The 20915-nt window shown below is 42.5% G+C and overlaps 1 protein-coding gene across 6 annotated transcripts; it reads right to left on the bottom strand.

Annotated features, from left to right (window-relative positions):
* Positions 1–24: 24 nt before the first annotated feature.
* On the bottom strand, positions 25–20821 carry LOC109883047 (nucleolar transcription factor 1-like). Of its 6 annotated transcripts, none has more exons than XM_031834839.1 (22): positions 20182–20821; positions 19222–19320; positions 17193–17290; positions 16870–17042; positions 16642–16725; positions 16305–16460; positions 16067–16131; positions 8073–8199; positions 7825–7935; positions 7570–7703; positions 7314–7455; positions 7169–7210; positions 4588–4686; positions 4229–4384; positions 3860–4006; positions 3644–3754; positions 3470–3558; positions 3173–3362; positions 3023–3070; positions 2827–2895; positions 2614–2721; positions 25–2500 (listed from the first exon to the last, which is right to left on the bottom strand). In XM_031834839.1, the coding sequence occupies exons 3-22, from the start codon at positions 17272–17274 to the stop codon at positions 2378–2380; spliced, it is 2256 nt and encodes a 751-aa protein (XP_031690699.1). In that variant the 5' UTR covers positions 17275–17290; positions 19222–19320; positions 20182–20821; the 3' UTR covers positions 25–2377. The 6 variants fall into 6 exon arrangements, with proteins under 6 accessions (XP_031690699.1, XP_031690702.1, XP_031690700.1 ...); XM_031834842.1 differs by having other exon boundaries at positions 17238–17290; positions 20182–20638; XM_031834840.1 differs by lacking the exon at positions 20182–20821 and having other exon boundaries at positions 19222–19442.
* Between the last annotated feature and the right edge of the window lie 94 nt (positions 20822–20915).

Genomic DNA, 20915 nt, shown 5'->3' with positions numbered 1-20915 from the left:
TAAAAAAAATATGAATGCAATATGTATACTTTATTAAAGACCAAGTTTATTTGCCAAATGCTTAAATAGCAGGGACATAACACCCTCCGCTATAGAAAACATCAAAAATGTGTCAAATGATCAGCAGTACAAATCTGTAAAGCTGTTCTCATTTAGTAATTTATACAAAGAAATCAACATGGGGAGAGATAACTAAAACAGACAAACACAATCAAAAACGTTTCCCCTGCAAGCAATGGACTCACACCTCCGACGGAGCCACTGACAAGACTTGGCCAAATAAATCAAACTACAAATCAAAGTAATTCCACACAATACAAAAAAAGCTATATTTACAAATACCATACAAACAGTATGTTGTATCCCCATTGGCAACACCATCCCACAAATCCCTTTCCCGAATCCAGTATCCCACCCTCCATAACATTTCCCACATTCCCTTCACCAAATCATATATAGCCCACCATGCTGGTGTTATTCAGTCAACAATTATGAGATTTAGAAATGGACTAACTCTGTCCCATTTAAAATTGGGGCCATTGTTAACCCATTGTACTGCCCTGGAAACAAGCTAAATTTATGACATAACCAGTCCAGTGGGTCGTCTAACACATCTGTCCTTGTGCTGGTAACCAACAGGACCACACATGACTCAGTTTCAATCATTTTGAGAAAAGGGCATTTAAAAAATATACATCAAGGTGTTTGTGTGGTAATGGGATGAGAAGTGCCTCCTATACCATGCAGGCACATACATCCTTCACAGATTGCAGTCGGGTTCTGTACCCTTCTCCCCTAAGTGCAAACTCGTTCACTGCCCCCTCAAGGATTTAAAAGCATGCGACTGGTGTAAGAAATTTTTGTAGGAACACAGTCTAGCCCATTCTCTCACCAAACAAATGTTTTTTAATCCTTGGGGAGTGGAGAAGTACACACATGGAGAAGGGTAGATAATTGAAGCCACAGTCAACCACAGGATGCAGACAGCACACACCAATGCAGTCACTCTCACACAAACACATGAAGGGGCTGAACAGTTGACTGTTGACCACAGTAAGCATGGGACAGGCTTACATTATGTGCAAAGCTTTTTTGGGATACTTCGACTAAAAGAATATCAGGGTTTGGGTCAATTGTATTTTATTTAAAATAACTAAATGGATCCATTTCAATCTATCCCTGATTTCAAATGTAACTGACCACAGCCCTCGACATTATTAAAACAAATTCATTAAATCAGCTTTAGATCAAATAGAAGTGTAAAACAGTGGTTCAAGGAAGAAATCAAAACCAATATTAAATTGTACAACATAGTCTGTTATCTGCAGTCCGGGCAAAAATAACTACTCTGTAAGAGTGACAAGCAAAAACTCTTAATCGATAAAACGATATATTCCTTTGATACCACTAAGAAACATTCATTATTTATTCTGTTCAACAGGCCAGTGGATGAACAAATCTAAACTGAAAAATCAACATGAGAACCAACATGAGTCAAACAGAATTGTCTTGGACTTGCTCCACAAAGACCCTTGAAATTGTCCCCCAAAAAAGCTTGGACGCATTTCTATGTAGCATAAATAAATAGACTGTCAGTCACCTTTGAACTTGACCACCTGTCAAAGACAGGCAAAAGCCATTTTTCTAAATGCATCCAAATCTAACTAACACTGTGGATGAATACATCTCCTCTAAATTTCCAGCAACAACAAGAGACATTCATAATGGCTTAATTTTTCCTGAAGATACCACCTCGTTAAGAACCTAATAATTAAAACATACACATTGAGAGCAGGAAGAAAGTTGAGAGGCGCTGAAGAACAAAAGACTAAAGGAAACATTCTCAAGAGTGCAATTATTTGGTCCCCTGCACCCCCCACCCCAAAATAATCCCACAGACAAATAGGTTCTTTGGCTCTCGGAGGCCTGTTCACAACTCCCCGCTTCACAACCGTGGCCTCTAGCATCTGACAGACACTGACAAAACAGGATGGGGCCAAAATCAAGTCACATCAAAAAAAAGCTAATAGAAACCTATTAGTCACAGAATATAGAAAGGAAGCCAAATGCCCCCACCTGAACCCAGCGCTGTGTGGGCTGGGCAGGGGAGCAGGTCAGGGCAGGGGAGCAGGTCAAGGCAGGGTTGGAGGAATAACAGATGAAGGGCATGATGTGGTGGTGTTAGGGTCTTCACCCTCCTTGTACAGAACAGCAATGAAGAAACACAGAAGAGAGAAAGCGAGTGAGAAATGGACATGGTGGGGCAGTGGCTCCCTCTGGTGGTGGGTTGTGAGGAGAGCAGGGCCGGCACAGTGGCAGCGCTCCCTGAACTCTTGGCTCAGCGCTGCTCAGTCTCTTGGGTCACCATAGACCAGTTTCAGTCTGAATCAGAGTCCGATGTCTCCACTGAGCTCGAGTCACTGCTGCTACTCCCCTCCGACTTGTTCTCTTTATCATCCGCCTCCTCATCATCATCATCATCATCGTTGTCTTCCTCATTCTGCAAGAAGAGGTGTCGCACAACAAGAACATTAGCCTCATGTCATGTCAGTCAAGGGCACCATTATAATTTGCAACAGCAATGATGAATTTCACACAAGTCTGAAAACTAACATCATCATCATCATCATCTTCCTCCTCACTGTCCTCGGCACTGGACGAATCATTATCTGATGAGGCAGCCTCCTTCTCTTCCTCCTCGTCATCATCATCCTCTGTGTCCTGGGGGAAGATTGATTGTCAGAGATGAATGATGTTTGTCTTAGAGCAGAGTAGTAAAAGTAAAAGTAGAGTGGTAATGATAAATTGAACAGAGCTGGGACTTACAGACTTCTTGGTTACCTTGGCCTTAACTTTGGCTGCAGTGCCTCCTGGTTTCACTGGGGTTTTTCTTTTCTGAGGAAGACAATAGGAGATTAAGATTAACACTCAGTTTGTTTACATGTTAATTTGCCAGCAACTACAGGGAGAGTTTGTGGTAACACTCATTCTAAGGCATAATAGAATAGCACGGATGACTTACTTGTGAGTTGTACTCCTTGTACACATTTCTTTCTTGTGAGGACAAACTCTGTGAAAGCAGGGACATTTAAATTTGTCAGGTCATTACAGGCACACAATTTCTAGGATGTTCAATGCACTTAGTGTCTGCAACAAATCAAAGATGGCGTACCGCCAGCCACCGCTCCAGCTCTACTTTGTACAGCTTCTGTTTCTCCTCAGCGATCTTTTTGTAGCGGTCCTTCTCCTTCTGGGGCTGCCTCTGCCAGCGGCCCCCGATCTCCCCCATGCGCTCCTTCATAGGGAGATGGTTCAGCTCTCCGTTGGACAGCATCTCCTGAGAGAACTTCTGGTAGCCATTCCTGAAAGGTACGTTTACAAATCCTAGATTAATATAGTTATAGAAGAACACAGTAAAGTAAGTTTATCAAAAACACAGACAGAAGCACTCCATCAGAAATACACTCACGATGGGGGTTTCTTGGGTTCACCGTCAAATTTCATCTTCTTCCCTGAGGCAATGATGGTTGCAGGAGAGCGCATCTCACTCAGCTCCCTCTGTCAGCAAAAAGAGTGCCAGTAAGTCTCAATGGACACTTACATTTCTGGGGCCTCTGCCTTTGACACATTGGATTCCACTTACCTCGTATCGTTTCTGGTCCTCAGCTGCCTTCTTGATCCACATGATCTTCTCCTTCTTCTCCATGGTGTTCCAAGTGGCTTCCATGGCTTTCTGGGCTTTTGGCCGGTCGTTCTGTAAAGCACAGGAGGAATGAGGTAGATAGTCAGGACAAGGGGAGAAGCAGTTGACATGCTTTAAAAGGCAGTCCTGATCCAAGGCCATAGTTGTGTCACCCACCTTGAACCTGGCCAGGTAGTCTCCTATGACGCTCTGCTGCCAGATGTCCTGTGCAGTCTTGGGGGTGTCTGGCAGCCGGCTGCGCTCCTCTTGTCCCTTCTTCACAGACTCTGCCTTCAGGACCGTCTCAAGGCGCTTGTACTTCTCCTACAGGGGGAATACAACGGCAGTTATTTAGTTAACAATCACAGGTAGAGGCTGAAACCAGAAATCCCCTTTCATCGACACAAGCCAATGCCATATAATTGATGCGGTCATGCATCGTACTGCATTTTATTCTATACCATAGATATTTATATACTGCATCTTACTGCTCAGAACCCTCCCTCAGCTGCACTATAGTAGTGTGTATTAAACTGGGGTGTGTACCTTCTTCTTATCTGAGAGCTCGTTCCACATGCGTGCCAGCAGCCTGGTGAGCTCACTGTCAGACAGGTCTGGTCGCTCTTGCTGCAGCTTGGGTCGTTTCTCTTCAGAGAAGATGAACATGGCCGAGATGGGCCTTTTGGGCTTTTCTGGGCTAGGCTGCAATGTAAGCGATGGGAGCTTTTTTCAATTCAATACAACTTTATTGATCCCCTCTGAAATCATGCATACTACAGTCAATATCTATTTTGTCTGAGATTGATAAAATTACAGTCATCTCCATTTCATACTTCCTTATGATTGTTTTTGTGAAATATGTGGAGCTGATGAGGTGAGTGATACTGACGCATTGTGGGACTTACCTTTGCTCTGCTCTTCTTTTTGCTGCCCCCGCTGCCCTTCTTAAAGCCAATCATCTTCTGCTCCCCCAGCACACGCTGCTGCTCCTCCTCTGATATACTCTGCAGACAGACACTGAGTAAATAACATACATACTGCCTCTGCTCTCATTCACTAGATACAGTTGAAGTTGGATGTTTACATACACCTTAGCCAAATACATTTAAACTCAGTTTCACAATTCCTGAAATTTAATCCCAGTAAAAATTCCCTGTTTTAAGTCAGTTAGGATCAACACGTTATTTTAAGAATGTGAAATGTCAGAATAATAGTAGATAGAATGATTTATTTCATCTTTATTTCTTTCATCACATTCCAAGTGGGTCAGAAGTTTACATACACTCAATTAGTATTTGGTAGCATTGCCTTTAAATTGTTTAACTTGGGTCAAATGTTATGGATAGCCTTCCATAAGCTTCCCACAATAAGTTGGGTGAATTTTGGCCCATTCCTCCTGACAGAGCTGGTGTAACTGAGTCAGGTTTGCAGGCCTCCTTGCTCGCACACGCTATTTCAGTTCTGCCCACAAATGTTCTATAAGAGGTCAGGGCTTTGTGATGGCCACTCCAATACCTTGACTTTGTTGTCCTTGAGCCATGTTGCTGTTGTTCCGGAATTGATTTGCACTTTTCACACCAAAGTACGTTCATCTCTAGGAGACAGAACGAGTCTCCTTCCTGAGCGGTTTGATGGCTGCGTGGTCCCTTGGTGTTTATACTTAGGTACTATTGTTTGTACAGATGAATGTGGTACCTTCAGGTATTTGGAAATTACTCCGAAGGATGAACCAGACTTGTAGAGGTCTACACATTTTTTTCTGAGGTCTTGGCTGATTTCTTTTGATTCTCCCATGATGTCAAGCAAAAAGGCACTGAGTTTGAAGGTAGGCCTTGAAATACATCCACAGGTACACCTCCAATTGACTCAAATGATGTCAAATAGCCTATCAGAAGCTTCTAAAGCCATGAATTCTCCAAGCGGTTTAAAGTCACATTCAACTTAGTGTATGTACATTTCTGAACCACTGGAATTGTGATAGTGAATTTATAAGTGAAATAATCTGTCTGTAAACAATTGTTGGAAAAATGACTTGTGTCCTGCGCAAAGTAGATGTCCTAACCGACTTGCCAAAACTATAGTTTGTAAACAAGAAATTTGTGGAGTGGTTGAAAACAAGTTAATGACTCCAACCTAATACCCTGACTACACCGCAAGCGTGACGTGCGCGAGCGTTGCAAAATAAATGTAGAAATCTGTGTTATTTAATTATTGCGCGTCAACGAGCGTTTCCGTTGCCAAGGGCTAAAATAGAAGTCCTTTCTATTTCTGACGCAGATCGCGCTGCAAGTTATGCAAATTAATTACTTAAAAATCATACAATGTGATTTTCTGGATTTTTGTTTTAGATTCCGTCTCTCACAGTTCAAGTGTACCTATGATAAAAATTACAGACCTCTACATGCTTTGTAAGTGGGAAAACCTGCAAAATCAGCTGTGTATCAAATACTTGTTCTCCCCACTGTATATATTGTACCAGGTAAGTTGACTGAGAACACATTCTCATTTACAGCAACGACCTGGGGAATAGTTACAGGGGAGAGGAGGGGGATGAATGAGCCAATTGTAAGCTGGGGATGATTAGGTGACCATGATGGTATGAGGGACAGCTTGGGAATTTAGCCAGGATACCGGGATTAACACCCCTACTCTTACGATAAGTGCCATGGGACCTTTAATGACCTCAGAGAGTCAGGACACCCATTTAACATCCCATCCGAAAGACAGCACCCTACACAGAGCAGTGTCCCCAATCACTGCCCTGGGGCATTGGAATATTTTTAAGACCAGAGGAAAGAGTGCCCCCTACTGGCCCTCCAACACCACTTCCAGCAGCATCTGGTCTCCCATCCAGGGACCAACCCTACTTAGCTTCAGAAGCAAGCCAGCAGTGGGATGCAGGGTGGAATGCTGCTGGCTTTTAGAAGCAGGTTGCTGGCTTATAGAAGCAGAACATGTCATCTCCTCATTGGTTATACCCACGTGGGTGATTGAAAGACGAACTGTGTTGCCGGTCGCCGTGGTAATACGATAATAATAGATGCCAATCACCATATAAGTTCAAAGATGAAAAAGCCCGAAAGGAGGAGAGATGACTAGAAACGATTCGGTTGACCGTTTTATGTGTGGATTAATTGTCGGAGTGGCGGACCTTGTGCATTTATGGTAAAATAATGTTTATATCCCTGGACAAATTAGCTAGTAACAGCAACCTAGCTAAATAGGACAAATTAGCTAGCAAGTGCAAGCTAGCTAAATTGCCATACATGTTTTATGCTTTTCGACCTGTCCCCAAATTAATGTAATTGGTTCAGAGTTTGTTTTGATATTTTAACCTGCGTGTCGTGATCACGTTTGGTGTGGGGGGACAAAATTAATTTATGCACGATGGCACACGCTCGCAGCCGGTTTGGGTTCTGTGTCAGTGTATGTTAACGTCCAAATTCAACTGTATATAGACACACACATGTAGAAAAACAAACTTACACAAAGAAACCGGTTCATCTCGACTTCGTATTCTTTCTTTCTCTGAAAAACAGAATTGTGAAAAGTTGAGCACTTAGGACTTCAGACAGTATGTCCAAAAAGTCAACATTGGAGTGAACAGTCCACCTGCTAGTGAAGTACAGACCTGCTCGCAGCGTTTCTGGTAGCCGTCCTTCTCGTTCTGTTTCAGCAGCTTCCACTGCTGGCTGCACATGACCATGCGCTCTGTACTGGGCACGTCCTTCATACTGGACATCAACTCAGCACAGAACATAGAGTAACCATTCCTATAAAACACACAGAATACACAACACGGTCACAACCCTTGTCACCATGTCCAGTTAACAATGTGATCACCCAGTGGTAAGATTAAAAGTGTGCTGGTGTGGATTAGTACTCACGGGGGTGGTTTGTCTGGCCTGCCATCAGATTTGTCCTTCAGATGTCTCTCAGCCTTGGTAAGGGTGGACTTGACGATGTCCTCGTTGCTCATGTTGAGCTCTGGGTGAGTCTCAATGAAGCCCTTCATCACCTCCTGTGGAAAAAAAACAGGGGTCACGGGTTAAAAATCAATTAACACTCTTGGAAATAGCCAAATTACTGCCTGACTTGGGTATCTTCAGAGTCTTGTGGCTCATATTTGATGATGCTCTCACCTCATATGCTTTGTGCATCTCCAGGGACTTGGCAATCCATTTGAGTCTCTTTTTGTCTGACAGCTGTGTCCACTGCTTCCCAAGACTGTCTTTAATGTCTTTGGTGGTCGCCTAGTAACAGATATTATAGTTTCAAGAACATATACGTTGCTTCAGATGGACATAGTTCAACTTTAGCATGTTAGCTTTGAGTGTCAACATTGTGGTTTTGTAGGTGCTAACAAACGGTCCTGAAAAGCGTAACTCACGTCTGCGTGTGTTTTGAGGAAGGCCTTCTTCTCGTGACTGTACCATAGCTGCTGAGGCGTCCTGGGTTTCTCTGGCACATTAGAACCTTTCTTTGCCATGCTCTCCACCAGGTCGGGATGGTCCTCCCTATAGTCACACAGAAACCCAATGACTACTGTGAGAGAGAGAGACAGCTGCATGTGAGCTCTCACATTTTTCAACATGTTTTTTTACAAAAGGATAGACTTGGAGTTAGATAAACTTTGATTTTACGGCAGGGACATATTCAGGATGCTACCCTCCACAGCATGGTCTTCGAACCGAAACCCTAATTTTGACCAAAATTAACTGGAGAGATTACTGCTACCAAGGTTTCCTTTTTCCAAGCTATATGGAGGGTGCTCTAGCAAACAAACAGCAGAGACCTGAGGATACCGTCCAACCTGGAACTAAGTGAGTAGTGTTTGGTCTGATGATATTTTGAAAGCCAATAAGAAAAAAACACATTAATGATATTTTACTTTATGGGGACTGAATGCTGAGATAAGGCTGCCAGGCTTGCAAGGACAGACCAAATACAACTTCAATTAGCACGGAGGTGTGAAGTAAAAGGTGTCAAGGCCTTTGGGCCCAACAAGTGGCAGGAATCTTTGAAGCGCCCTTTGAAGCCCCCTCCTGCTGTTCAAAGACCATTCACTGGCATTTTCTACAAGAAATCTGCCTCCAGAAATAAAAGCTTCCCCCAAGTGGGTGTGACACCTACTCCTGTTGCCTGCTGCACTGCTGCTTGGATTCCACCTGCCGATCTGTTCACAGTCTGCCCTGGCCTGTCTCCCCCTGTCTGGTACAGGTACCCCCACCACACTCCCCTCTCTCCTGAGATTTTGCTCGCCTCCAGCACACACACACTGTTGGGGCGAGTGACTCTGAACTTAATGGCAAATTTTGTATCTTGTGCATTTTTCTATTTGCCTCATGACTCCTGCATGCTTTGTTGATTACAAACTTTCTTTACCAAACCGTGGGACAAACTGTTTGTTCCCACACTCGGGACTCTTACTATTGGTTACACTGACTTTTGACCTTCCATCCTATTCTAACCACCTCTCGCCGGCTTTGCATTCATGTTACCTGATGAAATTGCTGTACAATAGGATCTTGTTGCCATCTGATGCACATTCAGATGTCATAAATCAGCACTGCAGAGATCTCCCTGTACTATGCCGTGCCTTGATTGTATTACTGTTGATGACATCTGGAAATGTGCATGTACACCCTGGCCCATCTACTGTTGCTAGCCCCAATTCTGATTTGTGCTCTGCTATCTGCTTCACTGATTTCTGCTCTTGTAAAAGCCTGGGTTTTCTGCACGTTAACACTAGAAGCTTATTACCTAAAATGTATCAATTGAAAGTGTGGGTTCACAGCTCCAGATGTGTTGGTCATTACTGAGACGTGGTTAAGGAAGAGTGTTTTGAATACTGATGTTAACCTTTCTACTTATAACCTTCCAAAGGTGGGGGAATGGCAATCTTTACCAAGGATCACCTTCAGTGCTCGGTTGTCTCCACCAAGTCTGTCTCCGAACAATTTGATTTGCTGGTTTTAAGCATTAAAACTGTCAAATAGCTTTTTTTGGACTGTTGCTGGGTGCTATCGTCCTCCATCAGCACCGGCCTGTACCCTAACTGCCATAAGACATGCTTAAACCACCTGACCATGTCCTAAAGCAATGGGACCCCCTAAATCTTTCTCAGATTATTACCAATCCCACAAGGTATGACTCCAAACACCCAGAAAAGGCTACTCTCCTCAATGTGATCCTCACAAATAATCCTGATAGGTATCAGTCTGGTGTTTTCTGTAATGACCTTAATGAACACTGTTTTACAGTGTTCGCAATGACTGGTCAGTGAAACAACCTGTCCTGATGTGTCATAGACGCTTGCTAAAAAACTTTAAAAATGAGCAAGTCTTCATGCACTGGCCTCTAAAATGGTATATAATCTGCTTGATCCCCTGTCGAAGACGCTTGGACCTTCTTTTTTGATATTTTCAGTGGTATTGTTAACAAACACGCACACAAAGAAAATGAGAATTAAAAACAGGTTTAGCACCTGGTCCAAACGTGATCTTGCAGTTACTCCACCCCAAGAATTGCATTAGGCGAAAGGCTCGGCACACGCATACTCAGGCTGACGGGCTCTCGTTCAGGCAAATGAGAAATAAGTGCACCCAGGCTATCTGGAAGGCCAAAGTTAGTTACTTTAAGGAGCAGTTCTCTCTCTATGGGTCTAACCCCCAAGAAGCTCTGGAAAACAGTTACAGATATGGAGAATAAACCCTCCTCCTCACAGCTGCCCATGTCCCTTAATGTTAATGATGTGGTTGTTACTGACAAGACGCACATGGCTGAGCTCTTTAATCACCACTTCATTAAGTCAGAATTCCTATGACTCAGCCATGCCTCATTGCCCGTCCAACATTTCCTCATCTCCCACCCCTTCTAATGCGACTATCTCTGATGCGTCTCCCTTTTTCCTCTGCCCCACAACAAAGTTTCTCCATGCAGGCAGTCAAGGAGTCCGAGGTGCTGAAGGAGCTCCTTAAACTTGACCCCAAAAAAACATCTGGGTCAGATGGTTTCAACCCTTTCTTCTTTAGGCCTGCTGCCCCTATCATCACCAAGCCTGTCTCTCTTTTCACGGTTCATCCTTTATTTAAAAGGGGAGATCAATCTGACCCAAACTGTTATAGGCCTATTTCTATTTTGCCCTGTTTATCAAAAGTGTTGGGAAAACTATGATAATCAACTGACTGGCTTTCTTAATGTCTATAGTATTCTCTCGGGTATGCAATCTGGTTTCAGCTCAGGTTATGGATGTGTCACTGCAACCTTAAAAAGGTCCTCAATGATGTCACCATTGCCCTAGATTCTAAGCAATGTTGTGCTGCTATTTTTATTGACTTGGCCAAAGCTTTGATACAGTAGACCATTCCATTCTTGTGGGCTGGCTAAGTAGTATTGGTGTCTCTGAGAGGTCTTTGGCCTGGTTTGCTAACTTCCTCTCTCAAAGAGTGCAGTGTATAAAAGTTTAAAAATCTGCTCTCTCAGCCACTGCCTGTCACCAAGGGAGTACCCCAAGGCTCGATCCTAGGCCCCACGCCCTTCTCAATTTACATCAACAACATAGCTCAGGCAGTAAGAAGCTCTCTCATCCATTTATATGCAGATGATAGTCTTATACTCAGCTGGCCTCTCCCTAGATTTTGTGTTAAATGCTCTACAACAAAGCCTTTCGTTTCCAACAAGCTCTCTAGAGGTCGACCGATTATGATTTGTCAACGCCGATACCGATTATTGGAGGACCAAAAAAGGCCGATACCAATTATTGGAGGACCAAAAAAAGCTGATTAAATTGGCCGAGATATAGATATATATAGATATACATACACACACACACACAGTGGGGAAAACAATTATTTGATAACCTGCAAAACCGGCAGTGTTTCCCACTTACAAAGCATGTAGAGGTCTGTAATTTTTATCATAGGTACACTTGAACTGTGAGAGACGGAATCGAAGGCAAAAATCGTATGATTTTTAAGTAATTAATTTGCATTTTATTGCATGACATAAGTATTTGATCACCTACCAACCAGTAAGAATTCCAGCTCTCACAGCTCTCCACTCATTACCTGTATTAACTGCACCTGTTTGAACTCGTTACCTGTTTAAAAGACAGCTGTCCACACACAATCAAACAGACTACAACCTCTCCACAATGGCCAAGACCATTGTGTAAGGACATCAGGGATAAAATTGTAGACCTGCACAAGGCTGGGATGAGCTACAGGACAATAGGCAAGCAGCTTGGTGAGAAGGCAACAACTGTTGGCGCAGTTATTAGAAAATGGAAGAAGTTCAAGATGACGGTCAATCACCCTCGGCCTGGGGCTCCATGCAAGATCTCACCTCGTGGGGCATCAATGATCATGAGGAAGGTGAGGGATCAGCCCAGAACTACACGGTAGGACCTGGTCAATGACCTGAAGAGAGCTGGGACCACAGTCTCAAAGAAAACCATTCGTAAGACTCTACGCAGTCATGAATTAAAATCCTGCAACACACGCAAGGTCCCCCTGCTCAAGCCAGCGCATGTCCAGGCCCGTCTGAAGTTTGCCAATGACCATCTGGATGATCCAGAGGAGGAATGGGAGAAGGTCATGTGGTCTGATGAGACAGAAATAGAGCTTTTTGGTCTAAACTCCGCTCGCCGTGTTTGGAGGAAGAAGAAGGATGAGTACAACACAAAGAACACCATCCCAACCGTGAAGCACGTGGTGGAAACATCATTCTTTGGGGATGCTTTTCTGCAAAGAGGACAGGACGACTGCACCGTATTGAGGGGAGGATGGATGGGGCCATGTATCGCGAGATCTTGGCCAACAACCTCTTTCCCTCAGTAAGAGCATTGAAGATGGGTCGTGGCTGGGTCTTCCAGCATGACAACGACCCGAAACACACAGCCAGGGCAACTAAGGAGTAAGAAGCATCTCAAGGTCCCGGAGTGGCCTAGCCAGTCTCCAGACCTGAACCCAATAGAACATCTTTGGAGGGAGCTGAAAGTCTGTATTGCCCAGTGACAGCCCCGAAACCTGAAGGATCTGGAGATGGGGGTCAAAATCCCTGCTGCAGTGTGTGCAAACCTGGTCAAGAACTACAGGAAACGTATGATCTCTGTAATTGCAAACAAAGGTTTCTGTACCAAATATTAAGTTCTGCTTTTCTGATGTATCAAATACTTATGTCATGCAATAAAATGCTAATTAATTACTTAAAAATCATACAATGTGATTTTCTGGATTTGTTTTAGATTCCGTCTCTCACAGTTGAAGTGGTACCCATGATAAAAAATTACAGACCTCTACATGCTTTGTAAGTAGGAAAACCTGCAAAATCAGCAGTGTATCAAATACTTGTTCTCCCCACTGTGTGCGTGTGTGTATATATATATATATCTTATATATTATATAAAAATGTAATAATGACATTACAACAATACTGAATGAACACTTATTTTTAACTTCATACATAAATCAAATCTATTTAGTCTCAAATAAATAATGAAACATGGTCAATTTGGTTTAAATAATGCAAAAACAGTGTTGGAGAAGAAAGTAAAAGTGCAATATGTGCCATGTAAAAAAGCTAACGTTTAAGATCCTTGCTCCGAACATATGAAAGCTGGTGGTTCCTTTTAACATGTCTTCAATATTCTCAGGTAAGAAGTTTTAGGTTGTAGCTATTATAGGACTATTTCTCTCTATACCATTTGTATTTCATATACCTTTGACTATTGGATGTTCTAATAGGTACTTTAGTATTGCCAGCCTAATCTCGGGAGTTGATAGGCTTGAAGTCAAAAACAGCGCAATGCTTGAAGCACAGCAAAGAGCTGCTGGCAAATGCACGAACCTGCTGCTGCCTACCACCACTCAGTCCGACTGATCTATCAAATCATAGACTTAATTATAATATAATAACACAGAAATACGAGCCTTAGGTCATTAACATTGTCAAATCCGGAAACTATCATTTAGAAAACAAAATGTAATTTTTTTCCCAGTGAAATACGGAACTGTTCCGTATTTTATCAAACGGGTGGCATCCCTAAGTCTAAATATTGCTGTTACATTGCACAACCTTCAGTGTTAAGTCATTATGTACAATTCTGGCAAATTAATGACGGTCTTTGTTAGGAAGAAATGGTCTTCACACAGATCGCAACGAGCCAGGCGGCCCAAACTGCTGCATATACCCCGACTCTACTTGCACAGAACGCAAGAGAAGTGACACAATTTCCCTAGTTAAAAGAAATTAATGTTAGCAGGAAATATTAACTAAATATGCAGGTTTAAAAATATATACTTGTGCATTGATTTTAGGAAAGGCATTGATGTTTATGGTTAGGTACACATTGGTGCAACGACAGTGCTTTTTTTCACGAAAGCGCTTGTTAAATCATCCGTTTGGCGAAGTAGGCTATGATTCAATAATAAATTAACAGGCACTGCATCGATTATATGCAACGCAGGACAAGCTAGATAAACTAGTAATATCATCAACCATGTGTAGTTAACTAGTGATTATGTTAAGATTTATTGTTTTTTATAAGATAAGTTTAATGCTAGCTAGCACTTTACCGTGGCTCCTTGCTGAACTCATAACAGGTAGTCAGCCCGCCACGCAGTCTCCTCGTGGAGGGCAATGTAATCGGCCATAATCGGTGTCCAAAAATGCATATTACCGATTGTTATGAAAACTTGAAAATCGGCCCTAATTAAATCGGTCGACCTCTACTCTCTACCTTTGTTTTGGAGGTGTTCAGAACAAAGGTCATGTGGTTTGGTGAGAAGAATGCCCCTCTTCCCACAGGTATTATTACTACCTCTGAGGGTTTAGAGCTTGAGGTAGTCACCTCATATGAGTACGTGGGAGTATGGCTAGATGGTACACTGTCCTTATCACAGCACATATCAAATCTGCAGGCTGGTTTCCTCGATCATAATCGGTATGAGAAGTCACCCCTCTTTCGCACCCAGCTACCAAAACAACCCCGATTCAGAGGACCATGCTAGATTACAGAGACATAATTTATAGATCAAGGTAAGGGTGCTCTCGAGCGGCTAGATGTATTTTTTTATCATTCAGTCATCAGATTTGCCACCAATGCTCCTTATTTAACTAGGCAAGTCAGTTATTAACAAATTCTTATTTACAATGACAGCCTAGGAACAGTGGGTTAACTGCCTTGTTCAGGGGCAGAACGACAGATTTTTACCTTGTCAGCTCGGGGATTCGATCTAGCAACCTTTCGGTTACTAGCCCAACGCTCTAACCACTAGTCTACCTTCCCCCAACACCACTTTCCATTAATTTGTATAGCAGACCCACATGCCGAATTGAGTCGAAGGCTCTTTTGAAATCAACATGGTATGAGAAGACTTTGCCTTTGTTTTGGTTTGTTTGTCAATTAGGGTGTGCAGGGTGAATACGTGGTCTGTCGTACGATAATAATGGTAAGAAGCCAATTTGACATTTGCTCAGTACATTGTTTTCACTGAGGAAATGTACGGGTCTGCTGTTAATGATAACGCAGAGGATTTCCCCAAAGTTTCTGTTGATGCATATCCCACGGTAGTTATTGGGGTGAAATTTGTCTCCACTTTTGTGGATTGGGGTGATCAGTAGAACACATCACTGCACTCTATACTCCCTTGTAAACTGGTCATCTCTGTATACCCATCGCAAGACCCACTGGTTGATGCTTATTTATTAAACCCTCTTAAGCCTCACTCCCCCTATCTGAGATATCTACTGCAGCCCTCATCCTCCACATACAACACCCGTTCTGCCAGTCACATTCTGTTAAAGGTCCCCAAAGAACACACATCCTTGGGTTGCTCCTCTTCTCAGTTCACTGCAACTAGCGACTGGAACGAGCTGTAGCAAACACTTAAATTGGACAGTTTATTCTCAAACTCTTCATTCAAAGACTCAATCACAGACACTCTTACTGACAGTTGTGGCTGCTTTGTGTGATGTATTATTGTCTCTACCTTCATGCCGTTCGCGCTGTTGTCGGTGCCCAATAATGTTTGTACCATGTTGTTATAATGTTGTGTTGCTACCATGCTGTGTTGTCATATGTTGCTGCCTTGCTATGTTGTGGTCTTAGGTCTCTCTTTATGTAGTGTTATTTTGTCTCTTGTCGTGATGTGTGTTTTGTCCTATATTTATATTTAACTTTTAATCCCAGCAGGAGGCCTTTTGCCTTTTGGTGGGCCGTCATTGTAAATAAGAATTTGTTCTTGACTGACTTTCCTAGTTAAATAAAGGTTAAATAAACATACTCATCAAGCAAATTAAAACACATTCAACACAATGGAGAAATCCCCCCTTCAAATATAGATTTACTCCAGTTGCAGATAACCTAAATTTGAACCTTACCTGAACTTTGACATGCTGTGCCCAAACGTTTCTTTGTCTTTCTGGAAGTCTTCTAGATATTTTTTCTGTTGTAAAAAAAAACAAGTCAGTCGACCATGAGCAACGTCAGCAAATTACTCAGTTCAAATAAATTGCATCTACCAGGGAGAACATATTTACCCCCCATCCCAAACGTCACTATATCCCTCCCTTTAATTGCATCTCTTCCTTTCCTTAACACACTCTCCCTGCTTCTGACCTTCTTTTTTTCAGGCAGCCCTCTGTACTTCATGGAGAGGATCTTGGTGAGGTCTAGGTTGCTCATCTCAGGGTGCAGCTTGGCATACTTGGCCCTCTTCTCAATGAAGAAGCGGAAATATGGCGTCAGGGGCTTTTTAGGGAAATCTGGATGCTTCTGTTCAGTGAAAAATAAAAAATAAGAACATTTGAAAGAATAATACCAAATAGGAGTAAAATTACACACAAAAGACAGTCAAATCAGTCATCAGATGACTGAATTTGCTAAGAAAATAATGTGTCACCTGTGAAAGTATTAACTGATAGTGTCTATCATAAAAAGAGGATATGCAGCTCACCTTCAGCTTCTTGCCCTTATAAGGGTTCTTGATGAAGTCTTGGGCATCAAAAATCAGCTCTGTTAATGTGCGAAATTTACGGATCTGAACCAGACACAGAACAACAACATAAAACGCATTGCAAAGGCAAGATGCAGTATGTATATATTGAAATGACAAGAGTTGGAAATCCACTTTTATTCTCAAATACACCAGTCCACAGTATAGCATGATAGAGACATGGCGTACCACTTTGGAGACCTCGTTCCACTTCTGTTTGCACATCTCTCCTGTGAATGAGTTGAAGGCCACCTTCTCCCAGTCCAGATGGGACTCCGATGTCTTGTACTTGGCCAGGTCCTTCTGGGGAAGATTTACTTTCATGGCCTCTAGCAGATTCAGAAGGTCGTCCTGCGTCCACACTATAGCCACACAAGGACACACACATCAGCGTGTCTGTCCTGCAACCATTATCCTGGCAGAATTTTTTTTTAAATCACAAATCTCTCCATTTTGCACAATAATCTGAAGGGGATGGAAGGAAGAAGCTCCATGTTGTGACTATATCTCACCTTGATTGACTACTATGATCTCACGTTGATTGACTATGATCTCACCTTGGTCTTTAGTGGACGCGTCCATTTCTCCATTCATCTGTACTTTCTTTAACCTGCCCATAAACAAAACAGAGTGCAATAAAACACTATCCCTTTCTTTTAATGGCTGTGAATAATATACAAGGTGCAGTGAGTCATTGTTAATCTTACCAACAATTTACTCTCACTACTGTGCCAGCAAAAAAAATCTACACAGTATACATAATAGTTACCTATGCATACACCTAATACATGCAAATGTGAGAAAGTAACAGAAAACTACTTTGGCCAATGCTATACCTTGTGATATTAGGAAATAAGTTGAAAAAAATAATGCTTGGAGGTTAAACATTTGAAATGGCATAGGTTAGAGGTTAAAAATGTATATCATTCTACTAGTATATCGACTTGCATATTAAAATAAGTGTGTAAAATGTGATACTGAAAACAAGATTTATTGGACAGAGATTATTCGACTGATTTTAATCATTCCAAACATGCTATTAGGTAAGAAATTCCAGCCTTTTAAAATCCTGGAAATTAAAATCGACCTCGACACGATGGTTATTAATGTTTATTACACCGCCCCTAAACGTTTACGCTACACGGTGAGACAGGCTATAGCTTGTGACGGTTTCACATCTCAAATAACTCCGCAGAAGGCTACGACTGGTAATGTTCTTTATGTCGATTTGGAAAATAGGCTAGCTTATTCTACATTAAAGTAGCAACTCATTTTACTTTCTGTCGACCATGTCTTCTGTCGGTCGGTAATGGAGGATTTTCTCGGAGTGGTGGTGGGGAGGTTCCACAGAAGGAGGAAGCGAACGTTTAGAGGCAGCTGTAAGCAACCAGCTGACTATGGACGGGAAATCTGCTTTCGGTCTCCAACGAAGGGGAATGGTGGCCAGGGAACATTACTACCAAATGAACCACTCGACAAAGCCACACTACCAACATTGAGCTGGAATTGAAACCTGCCTCCGCCTTGAATCTCTATCGGCCGACTCTTGTGAGGGGCCAAAGAGGGATACATATTACGCTTTATAATAAATTACATTGTTGGGCATAGCCCTCAGAGACCCGTTTCTATACTTTAATCGTTTTAGTATCGAAGCGGGCAACCATAATCAAACCGAAAAAGACTCGGAAAAGCAGGACATTCTTGCGCGAGGCGTAACCGATCTCGGATATGTGATGTCGACTCTGCAGTCAGCACCCCGCCTGTTGTTTACCCGCTCTTGGTGATATAGTACGCAGGAAAGGGGGATACAATTATCGCTGGTCTAATGATGCGTTTAAAACCGTAGTTGGACATAGTTAGCTAGTGTCCCAATAAATCAACGCAGTTTATGGGAAATTTAAAAGTAATATCCTGGTATGATAAGATGGTTTGGGGGGTCCACAAACTCCAACCGAGCCAACGACCGCGCTAGCTAGCTGCAACCGCACTACGTTGGTTCAATGCAATGGTTAGCTAGCTGCTAACTAGCTAGCTATAATATGTTAACAACCATCAGATTTCCATTAATTTACAACTATATGTTAGCCAACACGGTGGCCACCTGCGAAAATAATCTAATGACAATAATATATACATTTTAAGGTTAAAAAAAAGTTATAGTAGCTAGCTACTGTAAATTTAAAATATGAAAACCACCACCAGACCAGTTAACTTTTATGCTAGCTAGCTAAAGCTTGGCTAACTTCAGGGGATTCACAATGGATAATGATTTACGTTTTTATTTTGTATATACATTTACATCAATATTGCAGGTAACGTTAACTAGATAAATGTATTTGATCGTCCAAAAGATTACGTATCGGTATAACGTTACTAGTTTTGCATAACCCCATAGGAAAAAATCCAGTTCCAAACGACTGCGACCCGAACACTGACCTCGTCTCCATGAAAGAGAATCCTTTTTAGAAAATCATTCATCTCAGACAGACAAATTTACTGTTGTGTTTCTTGAAAAACAACGATTTAAATGAACAAACTCACCGTGAAACGGTTCTATCCACCCCGACTTTTCTTTCAGCTGTTGTTGAACACGGGGTAAACCAGGTTTTGTAGCCGTGTGGCGAGGATGAGTCTTGAAGACTGAGGCACACGAATGAAGAAAAAGGGAAATAAATGGTAACAATCTTCGCTAATCTTCAGAATTGAAATGAGGATACATAACTACAATCTATCACCATTCACAAGGTTTCAATCCGCGGTTACATTGCATCAAATTTACACCACACAGAATGAAATATTTGTACATCCGAGATTGCAAATGGTTCACTGGCGCGAGGATGGTTCCAGAGCCGCCATGCTACAGGCAAAGCGCGAGTCAGTTAGGATACCGACCGTGACAAGCTCATATGGCGCACTACATGCTTAGCAAGAAATTGGGTTTAAAGTAAGCCTGTGTGTGCAACTAACCTGCCCCGCACCAGGATCATAGGCAACTATAACAGTACCAAAGACTGGTTTTCGCAGGTTGGCAATGATGGTTGTCAAGCGAGATAGAGGGCGAGCCCACACGGCGAGATATTAAACTGAGATCCATGATGGCTAACCAGAGAGGCGGCTGGTTCTGTCAACAACCGCATGGAGGTCTCGGCGCGGAAATAGTCCATTCTTAGCAGAAAATAAGATACATTGGTGAATTAAATTCCAAATTGACGGTGGTCCATAATCAATGCAAATTATCAATTTATACCATATTATTTAGACCCTATAATTCGCATTTCTAACCCGTGGTAAAGGAGAGGAAATTCGGGTATGGCGACCTCGGAATGGTCTACCCTACAGCAGTCAGTGTTTTGCTAACACAAGGCATTCAAGATGAGGTGTTCTTTTAAAATTACTCAAGGGAGAAAATAAACCATATTGAGCGTAAATTGTTAGTGGAAATAATTTTGTTTTATATAGCTTTTGAGCAGTCGAATTGACGGAGGTGGCTGTGAGCCTTACCTGTCTCAGCGTGAGTCGAGCTCGTTGTGGAACAAGGGTTGGGTTGAATGTTAGCCAGCACTGCGCCGCCGGTCCAGGGCACAGGCGCTCCAGTCCCCGCAGAGATGGGAACTTCCCCCCGCCTCCATCTCACTTGCTTTCTCCTTCCACTCAACGCGTAGCTCTCTCGATCCGACCATTTCTCTTAGCAAAGACATCCGCATTTTCGATCTCTCCCCCGCTGCCGAACGCATCACCCACAGCCATACTATTTTTCCACATTTAGCACTCCGACCCGCCATTGCCAACCGAGGACAATGAGCGAGTGCAAATCTTTTAGACTACCGATACTTTAGTAAAAGTTATTTGTCCCGGTCAGCTGTCTATATCTAAGTGGAACTTTATTCAGCTGTTGTTACATCAAAGTCATTTCACAAATTATAGCATAATAACTAACATTTTAATAACAATCTGCAGTGTTAAGGCCTACTGAACATTTTGAGAAAAAAAGTGTCATAAACATATATTCCTGCCAGCGCTAACTCTGTTGACAGATTGCGAAAACGATACTGGAATTGTATTCCATGGATAGGCCTATACTTTTAGTGGTGCTCCTATTTGCAAAGTCGAGTAGCCTATTTGACGGTTTCATTTTCTCACTCATGTAATTTCTTCCAACTCCACCTTGTCAATTTGGGGGCGTAATCCAGCCATCCAATCCAGACAGCCAGATCCAATGAAAACAAATGACTTTC

The sequence above is a fragment of the Oncorhynchus kisutch genome, linkage group LG10, assembly GCF_002021735.2.
Source record: "Oncorhynchus kisutch isolate 150728-3 linkage group LG10, Okis_V2, whole genome shotgun sequence".
NCBI classification, from domain to species: Eukaryota; Metazoa; Chordata; class Actinopteri; order Salmoniformes; family Salmonidae; genus Oncorhynchus; species Oncorhynchus kisutch.
The sequence above is the reverse complement of the archived record's forward strand: the minus strand, read 5'-3'. Positions and strand labels throughout refer to the sequence as shown.